This window comes from Equus przewalskii, chromosome 5 (genome assembly GCF_037783145.1).
Source record: "Equus przewalskii isolate Varuska chromosome 5, EquPr2, whole genome shotgun sequence".
Classification (NCBI taxonomy): Eukaryota; Metazoa; Chordata; class Mammalia; order Perissodactyla; family Equidae; genus Equus; species Equus przewalskii.
Genome location: NC_091835.1, coordinates 40,457,740 through 40,471,409, shown reverse-complemented (window position 1 = coordinate 40,471,409; position 13,670 = coordinate 40,457,740). Strand labels below are relative to the sequence as shown.

Here is a 13,670-nt window from a genome sequence, read left to right as displayed (position 1 = left end):
GATGTAAGTGGGTCATATGTCTTTAGGATTGTCTCACATTCTGGATATGTTGGCTCTCTTTTCATTGTTCTGTTGAACTTGTTAGGCTATCCCCTGTATTTCCAGGAAGCTGGAAGTTAGTTCCAGCGGCTTTTGGATTCAGAACTCCAGCTTAATATTGAATTCTGTCCCTCCCCCTCCTCCATTCCATTCCATGTTCTACCCACTTTAAAAATCTTTCTCTTATTCAAGGGCTCCCTGCCCTATCCCAACTCCTGTCCTTTGCATTATACTGTTCTCTCAGCATTGAAATTCTTTCCATGACCTTTATTACTAAAATTCCATCCATCTTTCCAATCTTAATTTAGGTTCCCTTCCTCTGGCTGTCCTGCAGTGCCTCTTAGATATCACTGCTGTGTGTTCCCTCAGCCCTGTCTACATCTCTATCTCACCTACTGCCATGATTTTTTGATTATGCAGTGGTTATGTAAACCCAAGACCATCAGCCCAGGTGTCTGAAAAATGCCGCTTTCTTTGTTTTTCTCTATCTTAACTTAATTTCTATCTCTTGCTCCAATTATTTTTCATTCTGGTTAATTCAGGGTACACCCAGTTATTTCAGGATCTTTCTGCTCTAAGTATCATCCAACCCTCTACTTCAGGTGGCATGTAAGTTCTACCAGGACATTAGTGGGAATGGGGTCTGTGTGGTTAGTAGCCACATTGTGCTTCATCTTTATCCCTCAGGTCTCCATTTGTTGGTCCCATAATGGCACTGATGGAGACTTTCGAGATTCTCCCCGGTTATGGATGTTAGTCCACTCTGGCATCCACTGCTGTGGCCCTCTGTCCTCTCTCTGGTTTAGCCATCTTCCAGGGATGTTCATACCTATCTTGGTCATCTTGGAAAAGACTTTCCACTTGACTGTGCTGTGTATACAGGGAGCATTTGTCTAAGCATCTCTTTGTAGTCATTCCTAATCTGTTATGTGTCTTCCACCTGGACAAGAGGTTTTCTGCACAAGGCTTTCTGCCTCCTCAGACTTTGCCAGAAGGCCAGATGCAGATATCTTTTGTTTCATTTTTCAGAGCTTAGTTTTGGATCTCTTATTCACTCCTGGGTACTTCAAATCTGTTGTAGGTTTTGAAGATGTAAGCCAGGTGGTAGGGGGCCCTTATCAGAGACCTAAAATGTATCGGTCTCCATTTCTTTCCTCTTAGGCTTTCTTTCCTTTCTCAAGCCTAAGTTTCCTTCCTTTTTAAGGCTGAATAATATTCCATTGTATGCACATGCACACCACACTTTGTTTATAAAGTCACCCGGTGAAGGATGTTTGGGTTGTTTCTACCCTTTGGCTAGTGTGAGTAATGCCACTCTTTGCTCAGAGGTTGTACAGACTTCTGTCTGAGTTCCTGCTTCAGTTCTTTTGGGTATAAACCCAGAAGTAGAATTTCTGTATATTTGGTAATTTGATGTTTAAGATTTTAGAAACTGCCTTACTGTTTTCCACAACAACTGCACAGCTTTAGATTCCTACCAGTTGTGTATAAGTGTTACAATTTTTCCACATCCTTGCTAACACTTGTTATTTTCTGTTTTCTTTTTCAAAAAACATCATTCTAATGGGCTTGCGGTGGTATCTTAGTTTAGTTTTGAGTAAAATTTTCATATCATTTAGTGATGTTGATCATCTTCTCAGATGCTTATTAGCCATTTGGATGTCTTCTTGGGAGAATTGTCTATTCAAGTCCTTTGGCTATTTTGTCATTGAGTTGCGTTTCTGTTTACCTTTTGCATTGTAGTAATTCTTTATTTATTTTTCGTATAGTACCTTTAGAAAGTTTTAATTCTCAAATATTTTCTTCCATCCTGTGGGTGGTCTTTTTACTTTGTGGTGTTTTCCTTTTGATGTGGAGGTTTTTAATTCTGATCAATTCCAGTTAATATTTTCCTTTTCTCTTTTTGCCTGCATTTTTGGTGTCATATCCAAGAAATCATCGCCAAGTGCAATGTCATGGTTTCTAATAGTTGTCTAATTTTAGCTCCTATGTTTAGGTCTTTGATCCATTTCAAGTTAACTTTGTACATCGTGCAAGGTAAGGTCCTAATTCCATTTTTTTGTATGTGGATATCCAGCTTTCTTGACAACATTTGTTGAAAAGATGGTCCTTTCGCTGTTGAATGGTTTGGCACCCTTGTCCAAAAGCATTTGACATATATCTGGAGTTTATCTCTGGATTCTGTTGCATTGGTCTCCATATCTGTCTTTATGCCAGTACCACAGTGATTCCCACAGCTTTGTAGTAAGTTTTTCAATCATGAATGTATGATTTCCAACTTTGTTCTTCTTTTTGCAGATTATTTGGGTATTTGGTGTCCCTCGAGTATCCGTATGAATCTTAGGATAGAGGTTTCTTTTTCTGCAAAAAGATACTGTTGAGATTTTGATAGGGACTGCCTTGACTGTATATTGCTTTTTGTGTTATTGACATGCTAAAAATATTAAGTATGCCTCTCTATGAATGATCTATGATGACATGGGGAGCCACAGGTAGGTTTTGATCAGGATTCCGACATGGTCTGATCTATATGTTACTGGAATCACTCTGTGGGTGCTGAAACAGGAGAAGAGAGACCCATAGGCGGCTTCCACAATAATCTACATGGGAGGTAATGGTGACTTGGACCAGCCACCATTCCACCAAGGTGACGGCAGGAAGAGTGAAGAGTGGTCAAATGTGGATATATTTTGAAGATAGAGCCAAATAACTTTCCTTGTCCACTGGACCCGGCTGTAAGACAAATGCATTCAAACTATGATGACTTTGCTCCTACTAATAGTTATATTCACATTGGTGAGGTATTTTTACTGTATTTGGTGAGGAAGTTTGGCCGTGAGCTAACATCTGTTGCCAATCTTCCTCTTTTTGCTTGAGGAAGATTGTCACTGAGCTAACATATGTGCCAATCTTCCTCTATTTCTTTGGTCTGTGGGACACTGCCACAGCATGGCTTGTTGAGTGGTGTGTGGATCTGTGCCTGAGATCTGAACCTGTGAACCCTAGCCGTCGAAGCGGAGTGTGTGAACTTAATCACTACGCCACTGGGCCAGCCCCTGTTTTTGCTTTTTAAACCACTTTCACATGTGGTTACTTATTTGATGCTTGGCAACACTGTAGGTAGAAGTTATTTTATTTTTATCAATGTTGAAATAAAGTGTTTGTAAAACAGAGACTTTTTAAATAACATGTGAAATAGATCCAGTTCCTGGCTTTCTGCTTAATCCAATTCTGGAGATGCCATAGAAGTGAGGGGAGAGTATTTGGATCTGAAGAACTAAAGTAAAAACTGTGAGAAAGCTTAAAGAGATAGAACATTGTTATGAGATGGTGTGAGTGAAAATAGTAGCTTGAGGTTGAGAATAGATGGGAAACACTGATAAGGGAGATACTTTGATTTATTCACTCTTTTGTCTACCATACCACAAGATAGTGAGTTACAATTAAGCGAGAAAAGTTCTTGGCAAGGAGCAATGGTTGGTGTGGAGGTATAGCAGTTCCCTAAGGTAAACAGTCATTTCGTGGGGGGTCAGCATACAGGGGCTGGTCCCACTCCATGACATGAATGTCCTCCTTGAGAGTGCACATCCTCCACCTTCTTAAAATCATCAGGAGTCTCAAAACCTTAAGTCTGTGCTTTGGCCACTCCTTGGTACTCATTGTCACACAATATAATTGATACCCTCAGGGGAACATGAGAGCACGGGAAAAATAACCAGACAACTGAAAAGACCATTCACTACAAAAAATACATGAAAATCCTGAGCAACATTAGACAAAATGAAGGAGAATGATTTGAGCATGCAGACAAGACGAGACGAAAGATCCAACATTGAAAGAACTCATGGGGGGGCAACAGGAGCAACAAGAAAAGGACAGCCACACAAAACAGCTTACAGGAAACTTAGAAACATGAGAGTTAGTCAGAAAATATTAACAGTGACTAGGGAGAAAGAGAAGATCATACCCAAAATAAAAATATCAGATTGACATTAGACATCTCAACAGCAATACTGGAGGCAGAGAAGAAGTGTAGTAACTTTTCTTTAACGTATTGAAGGAAAGACTTTCAAGATCTAATATATATCCGTTGAACTATCATTTAAATTGAGGGGACAATACATGTATTCTCTAGTGTATAAGTCCTCAGAAGACCCTCTCTAAAAACCCTTTCTGGAGGAAGGCCTCCAGAAAGAAGAGAGCTATATCCCAGAGGTGAAAATGAGCTGCGTGGGCTGTAATGTGAGTAAAATCACCTAGTAAATTTATTTTTGTCTCAAAAGGCAATCCTTTCCCTTGAAATTATAATCATACTAATCACAAACTGAGTGAGGAAGATACCAAGACAGTCTGTGGTAAAGTTGGGGAACAAAAGACACCAAAGGGAGCAGACGGCATGTTAAAATCCTAAGCTCATGGTTGAAGCAGGCAAAAATAAGAAAAGATAGAAGTGATATTGTTAAGCTTGAACATATATAACATATAGAACTTTATCTAGAAGTAGAGAAGACATTATTTTGAGCACCCGAGAATCATTCTTAGAAATCGACCATAGGCATAAAATTTAAGGAAGGAATTCATTGAAAATATGACAGTTCATATCGATAGTGAGAGGATAGTTTAAACCCCTACGACTTGAAACTTAGTATAGTATAAAATAACCTTTGGTTAGAGAAAAATTATGAGGAAAGAAATTTACAGCTGAACAACAGTGAAATCATTATGTGATAAATATTGTGTGATAGAGATAAAGCAAATTTCTTTGGAACGAGATTCATAATTTAAAGAAACATCAGAGAACAAAAACGCTTAAAAAAGTTTTTAGTGATAAAACACACATAACATAAAAGTTACCAGCGTACATTTTTAAGCACAGGTTTGTAGCATTAAGTACATTCACATTGTTGTGCAACCATTACCACTATCCATCTCCAGAAATTTTTCATCTTCCCCAAGGAAAAATCTGTACCTATTAAACACTAACTCTCCATTGTCTCCTTCTGCAGCCCAGGGCAACCTTCATTCTACTTTCTGAGCCCATGAATTCAACTACTCTAGGAACCTCCTATAAATGACATCCTAAAGTATTTGTCCTTTTGTGATTGGCTTATCTCACATAGCATAATTTCTTCACGGTTCATCCACGTTGTAGCATGTGTCAGAATTTCCTTTCTTTTCTAAGGCTGAATAATACCACTATGCATCGCTTAACAACAAGAATCGCTTCTGAGAAATGAGTGACTAGGCAACATTGTTGTGCAAACATCCTAGAATGTACTTGCATAAACCTAGATGGCATAGCTTACTATGCACCTAGGCTATGTGGTACTAAGCTTATGGGACCACCATTGTATATGCAGTGCATTGTTGACCGAAACATGGTTACATGTCTCGTGACTATATTCCGTTGAAAGAGTCCCTGGACCCAATTTCAGCCTTTGTATGTGGAGCCTTCCCCACACCAACAAGCAATTCTTGGACAACAGCAGGGTGTCTGAGAATTCAACTCAGCTCTGACACAGTCTACCTAGACATAGAACCAGATTCCACAGGTGAAGGGCTCAGTCCCACAAGACCACCCACAACTTCTGATGCCAGCTGCAAGTCAAGGTTGTTACCTCTGCTTCTGACCCACTGGCTACAGATTGGAGGTTCCAGCAACTCTGTCCAACTCAGGATGCCAAGTGCAAGTTCAGGTTGTTCCCTGCACTTCTGACAGACAGGCTATAAATTGGAGATTCTCACGATGCCCTTCTTGGGTTCCATTCATTTGCTAACACAGCTCACAGGACTCAGAAAAATCAGTCCGCTTCCTAGATTACTGTTTCATTACAAAGGAGATTAAAGGATTGGAATCATCAGCCAGATGAAGTGATACATAAGGGGAGGTCCTGAACAAAGGAACTTCTATGCTTGTAGAGCTTGGGGCCCAGCATGTGGCATGTGGAAGTGTTTTCGTTGCCCAAGATGGAAACTCTCTCAATCCCCTCTTTCTGGATTTTTATGGAAGCTTCGTCACATACGCATGATTGATTATCTACTGGCCTTTGGTATTGATGTGACCTCTTCCACTACTCTTCTCCCCGGAAATCAGGGAATGGGAATGAAAGTTCCAAAACTCTCCTCATGGTTGGTTTTCCTGGCAACCAGTCTCTCTCCTTAGGTGCTTTACAAAAGTTGCCTTGATTATCAGAGTTTATGTTGTGGTAGAAAGTGCATGTTATGAACAATAAGACACTCATTTCACCTTTATGGCACTGAAGCATTGTCAGGAACTGAGGGCAAGAGACCAAATATGATCACACAAGATTCTCCCATTGCTCTTATCAGTCAGGAGATTCCAAGGATTTTGGGAGATGGGAGCCAGGTAGTGTGGCTGAAGACCAAATATATCTGAGAAATATATGGTGGTCACCTGAATAACCAAATATTTATATTTCTTATAAATCATTGCATGTAATGTATGCATAGATCATATTTTGTATATCTAGTTGTCCATGGAAGGACATTTTTGTGGCCGTGATCTTCTTACTATTGTGATAATGCTGCTCTGAACATGTGCAGAGAATTATATATGAAACACTTTTTCAGGTTCATGTATTTTGTTTTGTGAACCACGCTGAATGAATTTAGAAACTTGTTAACCTTTTCTATATTTGAGAACAATTTCAATATTACAAGAGTGACACATTCTTTCATGATATAAAAAGTTAGATATTGAAATTTGCAATGTCCGTTGATGCTGGAGGCAATAGTGATAGGTTGTTGGAGACAGTTTCCGATCAACATCTTCCATTTCTTTCATGGCTCTTTTCTACTCAACTTTTCTTAAACTTCTTGGGTCAAATTTGGTAATTTAAGTCATCTTACAATAACATCAACATCACTGAAAGTTTCATATCAGAATAGAGTTTTACATCATGCTTTCGTGTTCTTTTTAAAATTGATGCATCTAGAGTTAATCTTTCATTTCTGGTTTGTATTTTTCTAGTTCTTTTATCCTTTATTAGAATTGTAAGAACTTTGTCTCTTTCATTGTTTTCATCTAAGAACCAGCTATGCAATCTGTTAGAAAAGAGTATTTTTTTTCCTGTATTCTCATTCTGGATACTCTAAGTTGAGTGGTGGGCCAACTTTGATCTGATGAGAGCAATACTTCGTTGTGTTCTCTAACACACTCCTGATGTGGGAGAAGCTTAAGAAGACTTTACATTTCAAAATGTCATGATTTAAATATCAATGTGAAATGTGTAACAATATACACAACAGATGCGTAGATATTCAGAGAAAATTCCTAATAAGGCATTTCCAAATAGAATGGTAAGGAAGAAAATGCTAATAAATATAGACAAAGTGAGTTTTTTTCTTTTAAAAGGCAGAAGAGACCTTGTCAGAGAATGTAGTAATTAGATCTTTTGACAAAGCCTTCTCAAATTTCTAAATTTGGGAACATTTAATTCCTTAAAACTTTGTGTGTGTTGTTCTTTCCTCTGATAGTTATTAGGAAGAGGTGAGGTCAATCTCTGGAAGGTTTTAGGTACCTTACTCTGGATCCCTTAGTGTAGGTCTTACTATATCTTCATTTTGCAGATGAGGAAACTGAGGCTCTGAGAGTTGAAGTAGTGTGGTGAATGTTCAGCCCTGGAGGAAAAAGTGTTAGGACTTCAACTCAGTTTGAAGGACTCCAAATTCCTTGCTTCTATTTTACAATGCACTACGCTACCTCCGTTATGAAATCCACTCAGGTTTTGTTAAAGAATGTGGGTGGCCTTAGGTGTGAGAGAATTGAGCAATGATAAAAATGAGAGAATGGGGTATAGTGGTTTAGCGGGAGAAGAGGCCTAGCACCACATCCGTGTCCCTAGCGAGCAAGAGAAATTATTTTGTAAATTTTGAGAATTCTATCAGTCAATGGAACTTCCTCACATTTGTTATATTTTCCTTGTTTCTTTAACATTAATTTCCATCGAAGCTCTGAGGTATGATATTAAGAAATAGTACTTGTGATGTATCATCCAGAGAAGGGAGGAAGACTGGCATTCTTTCAGTTGGCAGCTGGCTTGTGAATCAAGGTGTCAGAAGGAGGGAGAAAGAGGAGAGATCTATTCCTGTTCCCAAAGAAAGAGCAAAGCAAAAATGTTTTCTAGGAAAATGGCCCAGGATGAAGCTTGTTGAAAGCATGAAAGAGAAGGGGTTTTGATGGTCCTGTGCTGTGTTCACAGCCCTCAAATTCCAGACTCACAAACACCCAGAATGAGAGATGGCACTCAGAAATTGGATGCTGATTATTTTATTGGTATTGAAGACAGACTGATTATTCCAGCGTGATTGCTTTCTGAACGGCTGTTATCTTCATATTCCTTTTCTGAAACAGACAAGAAAGGAAGCTGATAGAGAAGGCAAGACATGGCAGGTAGTTTCTAATCCATTGCTGGAGTTACAGAAGTGAAGTAAGTGGGACCCCATCTTTCTCCCTCTCTCGCTCTCCCTGTTCCTTCCTAATTTCTTTTTGTTTCCTTTTTTTACACACCTGGGAGATAATGTGCCCTAAGTAGTCGCTTGGAAGATGAATGAAATAGATTATTCTCAGAGAGTTTATCTTTTGTTTGTTATTGAAAATGTTCAAAGAGATATTTACAAAGATGCAACATATTCTATCACAGTAGAAATGGAAACAGCCTACATGTCCACTAGCAGAGGGCTGGTTATAGAAATCTTGACATAGCCACACAATGAATTAGTGTCCAATCATAAAACAAAAGCAAAAAAGACCAAACAGGGCCTTGTACCTCTATGAACTGAAAAGGAAGTTTTCTAAGAAACGTTATTTGAAATGAGCAATGTTAATTCTGCATATTAAGATATCATTTGCAAAAATAAAAAGATTAGTTTATGTTTAAATAAGCATAAATTATTCTAAGAAGATGTTCAAAAGTGTTATAGTGGTTGGTTTTGGGGAGGATGTGGGGAGATGGGCGAGACAAGCCTTTAAGATTTAATTTCACACCACTCTGTTCTGTTAGTGTTATTTTTTTTTATCTTGAGCATATACTAATTTAAAAGTAAATATTTAAAAGACTATGTAAGTTTTAGCAGTATAAAATTGAAGTATCATTTAGCAGGGACACTGGACCCAGGAAGCCTGTTGTGAGGCAGGACAGAGCAAAGAGCGGTCCAGTGGAAACTTGAGATGGGAAGTCTGTGAGCCTGAGGAGGAGCAGAAGGGAGGACCAAAGGGAGGACACTGCTCTAGTTCCTCTTTACCAGCCCATTTTAAGACAGGTAATCTTGGGGAAAAAGTCTACATTTGAGACTTATGGCAGTGTATCTCAAAATGGAAATTACCTTGAACAGATTGTTAAAAATAAAGTCTTGACCCTATTTTAGAATATCCAAAGAGAAATCCTTATAAATGGGCCCTAGGACTCTGCACTTCCAACATGTTTCCAGTTGATTCATTGGCAAAGTGAAGTTTGAAACTGTAGGTATTAGGGCCTTTGATGGAGAGTGAAATAGAATCATACCTCCCATTGAATTCCATATTACTGCTGTGGCTGGCCCCCTGGAGGTGGTGGTCCCTGGGGCCCTCCAGGAGGAGGTGGGGGAGGAGGATTTTGATTGCCTTGTGGTCTGGGTGGTTGCTGCTGGGGAGCATCCTTAGAAGGGGATCTTACTGGATGTCTTCCTCTTTGGGGTCCTCTCTGCTCAGGAGCATCCTGTTGGTCTCCATCAGCAGGAGGGGCTGGAGGTGGGGGTCATGCCGGTGGGGGTGGTGGTCCCTGGGGCCCTCCAGGAGGAGGTGGGGGAGGAGGATTTTGATTGCCTTGTGGTCTGGGTGGTTGCTGCTGGGGAGCATCCTTAGAAGGGGATCTTTCTGGATGTCTTCCTCTTTGGGGTCCTCTCTGCTCAGGAGCATCCTGTTGGTCTCCATCAGCAGGAGGGGCTGGAGGTGGAGGTCCTGCTGGTGGGGGTGGTGGTCCCTGGGGCCCTCCAGGAGGAGGTGGGGGAGGAGGATTTTGATTGCCTTGTGGTCTGGGTGGTTGCTGCTGGGGAGCATCCTTAGAAGGGGATCTTACTGGATGTCTTCCTCTTTGGGGTCCTCTCTGCTCAGGAGCATCCTGTTGGTCTCCATCAGCAGGAGGGGCTGGAGGTGGGGGTCCTGCCGGTGGGGGTGGTGGTCCCTGGGGCCCTCCAGGAGGAGGTGGGGGAGGAGGATTTTGATTGCCTTGTGGTCTGGGTGGTTGCTGCTGGGGAGCATCCTTAGAAGGGGATCTTTCTGGGCGTCTTCCTCTTTGGGGTCCTCTCTGCTCAGGAGCATCCTGTTGGTCTCCATCAGCAGGAGGGGCTGGAGGTGGGGGTCCTGCCGGTGGGGGTGGTGGTCCCTGGGGCCCTCCAGGAGGAGGTGGGGGAGGAGGATTTTGATTGCCTTGTGGTCTGGGTGGTTGCTGCTGGGGAGCATCCTTAGAAGGGGATCTTACTGGATGTCTTCCTCTTTGGGGTCCTCTCTGCTCAGGAGCATCCTGTTGGTCTCCATCAGCAGGAGGGGCTGGAGGTGGGGGTCCTGCTGGTGGGGGTGGTGGTCCCTGGGGCCCTCCAGGAGGAGGTGGGGGAGGAGGATTTTGATTGCCTTGTGGTCTGGGTGGTTGCTGCTGGGGAGCATCCTTAGAAGGGGATCTTTCTGGGCGTCTTCCTCTTTGGGGTCCTCTCTGCTCAGGAGCATCCTGTTGGTCTCCATCAGCAGGAGGGGCTGGAGGTGGAGGTCCTGCCGGTGGGGGTGGTGGTCCCTGGGGCCCTCCAGGAGGAGGTGGGGGAGGAGGATTTTGATTGCCTTGTGGTCTGGGTGGTTGCTGCTCAGGAGCATCCCCTAGGTTTACATCCTCTGAAGGGGGTCTAGGTGGGCGTCCTACAGGAGGTGGTCTTCCTCCAGGAGGTGGTCTCTGAGGCTCTTGCTCTTGGCTCTGGCTTGAGTTATCTTCATCTGCAAGGGTATGACAGAAGAATAGATGAGCTTAGTGATCGAATTCTCCCCTTTCCTTTTCATTTCTGATGACCTTTTCCAACACCCTTTTTTCTCAGAGCCTGCCTCCTAACTTCCAACCTCACTCCTGTCCACAGCTCCCTTATGCAGTAAAATCTTAATGTGCACACCAGTGATATGGAAATGCTAGTTCTTTGCTCCTGAGACAAACATGTGACTTTGAGTTTGATGAAGCAGCAGTTCTTAGATATCTTAAAATTCCCAGAGAATGTCTCCAAAGGCAGAGTAAAAGAAAAGTGATTATTAATTTCACTTATATTGCCAGTTTTATTTCGAGCCACTGACATAACTTGCCAACTGTGACTCCCAGTCTGGCCACTTGGGCTCCATGGGGGAACCTCAGGCTGAAAGACCCAGGTAGAGAAATACTAAGAGAGAGAGAGACAGTGATGGCCCACACAGGATTCACTAAAGATCTGTGGCAAATTGTTATTGGCCACAGGGACACAGTCAAGTGCAGAAACATGGAGAAAAGGGATCCAGATCCTTATTTCTTTGCATTTCTTGTTAGACCACAGGTTTATAGAGAGGAACACTGGGGAAGAAGGAAAAAACCTAGGGGTTGGTTTTCAGTAGGATGAAGGAGTCAGAATTAAGACTTCTGCCCTTTTTCTGTCACCTCTCAGCAGTCATTCCGGGCCTGAGGGAACAGGCAGCACACTCCTGTTGTCATCCAGGCCAGAGACATCTCTGTTATTCAAGTTGGGGACCTGCTCTTGGTTCCCAGAATTAAGGTTGGTTAAAGGATGGCCTATTTCTCTAGGGTACTAACATTAATCAATATTTGACAAGAAAATGATGATAATAAAACATTGGAGAATTGAAAAATTCTTGAGAAAAGAAAGGAATGAATTTTGATTGAGGATTAATTGGGACTTACCTGATATAAGGTCGGCATACACTTCATAGGAATCATCTAGGAAAAGAAGCACAGGATGAAGTGAAAAATGAAGTCCCAAATCTTTGAGAGCTCACAACTGTTCTACAGGGAAAGACACCCTTCCAACAACTACCTGTATATCTCATAAGTTAGCTTGTCTGTCATGGTCTGTGATGCCCTTGGATAGGGAGGAAGATGTAAGGGGATGGCAAGGATTTTAGTATCCTGAGAATCAACCAACCTAGGATCCTTCAAAGCCTAATGCTAATTTAAGCTAAGTGCTATAGTATTTCATGTTTTAGTATACTTCTGCCCTCTTTCATCATTAACTATTAGATTTATATTAACATGCTGTTCAAAAGGGGTGACCAGGAGAAAATATTTGGATACAGTCTTCCATAAATCGCCCACAGCACACTGAAATATTAAATGTGGGTGGGAGAAAAATGAGAATCTTGGGCCCTGGTATCTCTCTATCTCTACGTAGAGAGAAAGAAATCTCCTATTCTTTTCTCTGTCTCTAAAATAGCTCTGATGTGTGTTCATCTTCGTCTATATCGCATCCCCTAGCAATGCTACCTCACTCACTGTCTATATTCATTACCATAATATCTTCATAACTGAACGTCTCCTGTACCAGTCTCACCATCGTCCAGTGCATCCTTCACAGCACAGTCAGAGAGACTTTTCTCAAAACATAAACCCTACCTTGTTTTTCCCATGGCTGAAATTCTTTCTTGGGTTCCAACTGCACTTTAAATAAAATATAAGGACATGGCATGCAATGAGGACATGACTGGCCTTATCTTTGTCTTAAGACCACTGTAGCTTCCTCTTTCCTCTCATTTCTCTCCCCTCCATACCTCCTTCCTCACTGCAGTGTCATCTGCCAAGCCCCAAGCAGAGTCCCAATACCCCCCGCGCCATTTTTGTGTTTTTACCATAATTTGGGCGGTGAGCTGAGCTCAGGGCCAGCAAGGCCACTGAGAGCACAACCAGCAGCATCTTGGAGGAAGCTCTGGAATTGCTCCCGACTCTGTGCTGGGAGAACCCGGGCGGCTTCCTTTATAAAGACAACAGAACAATGGAATCTTTGAGCTCCACTCTGGATGGACCTCGTCACCTGATCGACTACGTGAGAGTTTACTCAGTCAAGTCAAGTGCATCCCTTGTTTCCTTTTGGGACTTTGCCCAGCAAGATGGTGTGGAGAGCTTGTTGTTGCTGTCTCACTCTTAAAAGGCACCACATGTGACTTGGGTCATTTTTGAAGGAACTGTGTCCAAGCAGTCAGTACTGATGTTAGAAATGTTTATGTCATCATCTGATTTTCAGACTGATGGTGAGAGTGTTTCTCTGTACTAACATTGTCTTTTGTGTGTGTGTGTATGTGTGTGTATGTGTTGACAGTGATCTTATAGCCAAAAGTGAAGAAGGTCCTTATCTCTGGCCATTATTACACCTCTGGCTCTATGAATCATTGTGTGTGTGTACCTGTCTTTATGATATTTATCAAAATTTTTTGATGAAAATTAGATCATTTCTGTGTAACATTGAAATGTGTGAGGAAAACAAATGTTTGGGCTCACATGGATGACAGAAAGTTGACCCTCAGCCTGTTCGGGCTCACAGAGATCATTCCAGATTCTCTGCATCTGTCTTTAATCAGGGAAGTGGCTCTGTAGAACACAGGTGAACTAAAACTGTCTGTTCTT

The 13,670-nt window shown here is 41.8% G+C and overlaps 1 protein-coding gene across 2 annotated transcripts in view; it reads right to left on the bottom strand.

Moving 5' to 3' along the window:
- Nucleotides 1-12,991, bottom strand: part of LOC103546714 (proline-rich protein HaeIII subfamily 1-like) — a 34,923-nt gene extending 21,932 nt beyond the window's left edge. Inside the window, exons 1-4 of one of the 2 annotated variants that reach the window (XM_070619111.1) lie at nucleotides 12,899-12,991; nucleotides 11,958-11,993; nucleotides 9,564-11,017; nucleotides 8,316-8,404 (exon numbers count right to left, since the gene is read on the bottom strand). In XM_070619111.1, the coding sequence (XP_070475212.1) occupies nucleotides 9,795-11,017; nucleotides 11,958-11,993; nucleotides 12,899-12,962 (1,323 nt within the window). In that variant the 5' untranslated portion in view covers nucleotides 12,963-12,991 and the 3' untranslated portion in view covers nucleotides 8,316-8,404; nucleotides 9,564-9,794. Of the gene's footprint in view, nucleotides 1-8,315; nucleotides 8,405-9,563; nucleotides 11,018-11,957; nucleotides 11,994-12,898 lie in introns of those variants that run through there. The other variant, XM_070619112.1, reaches the window with a different exon arrangement.
- Nucleotides 12,992-13,670: the final 679 nt, after the last annotated feature.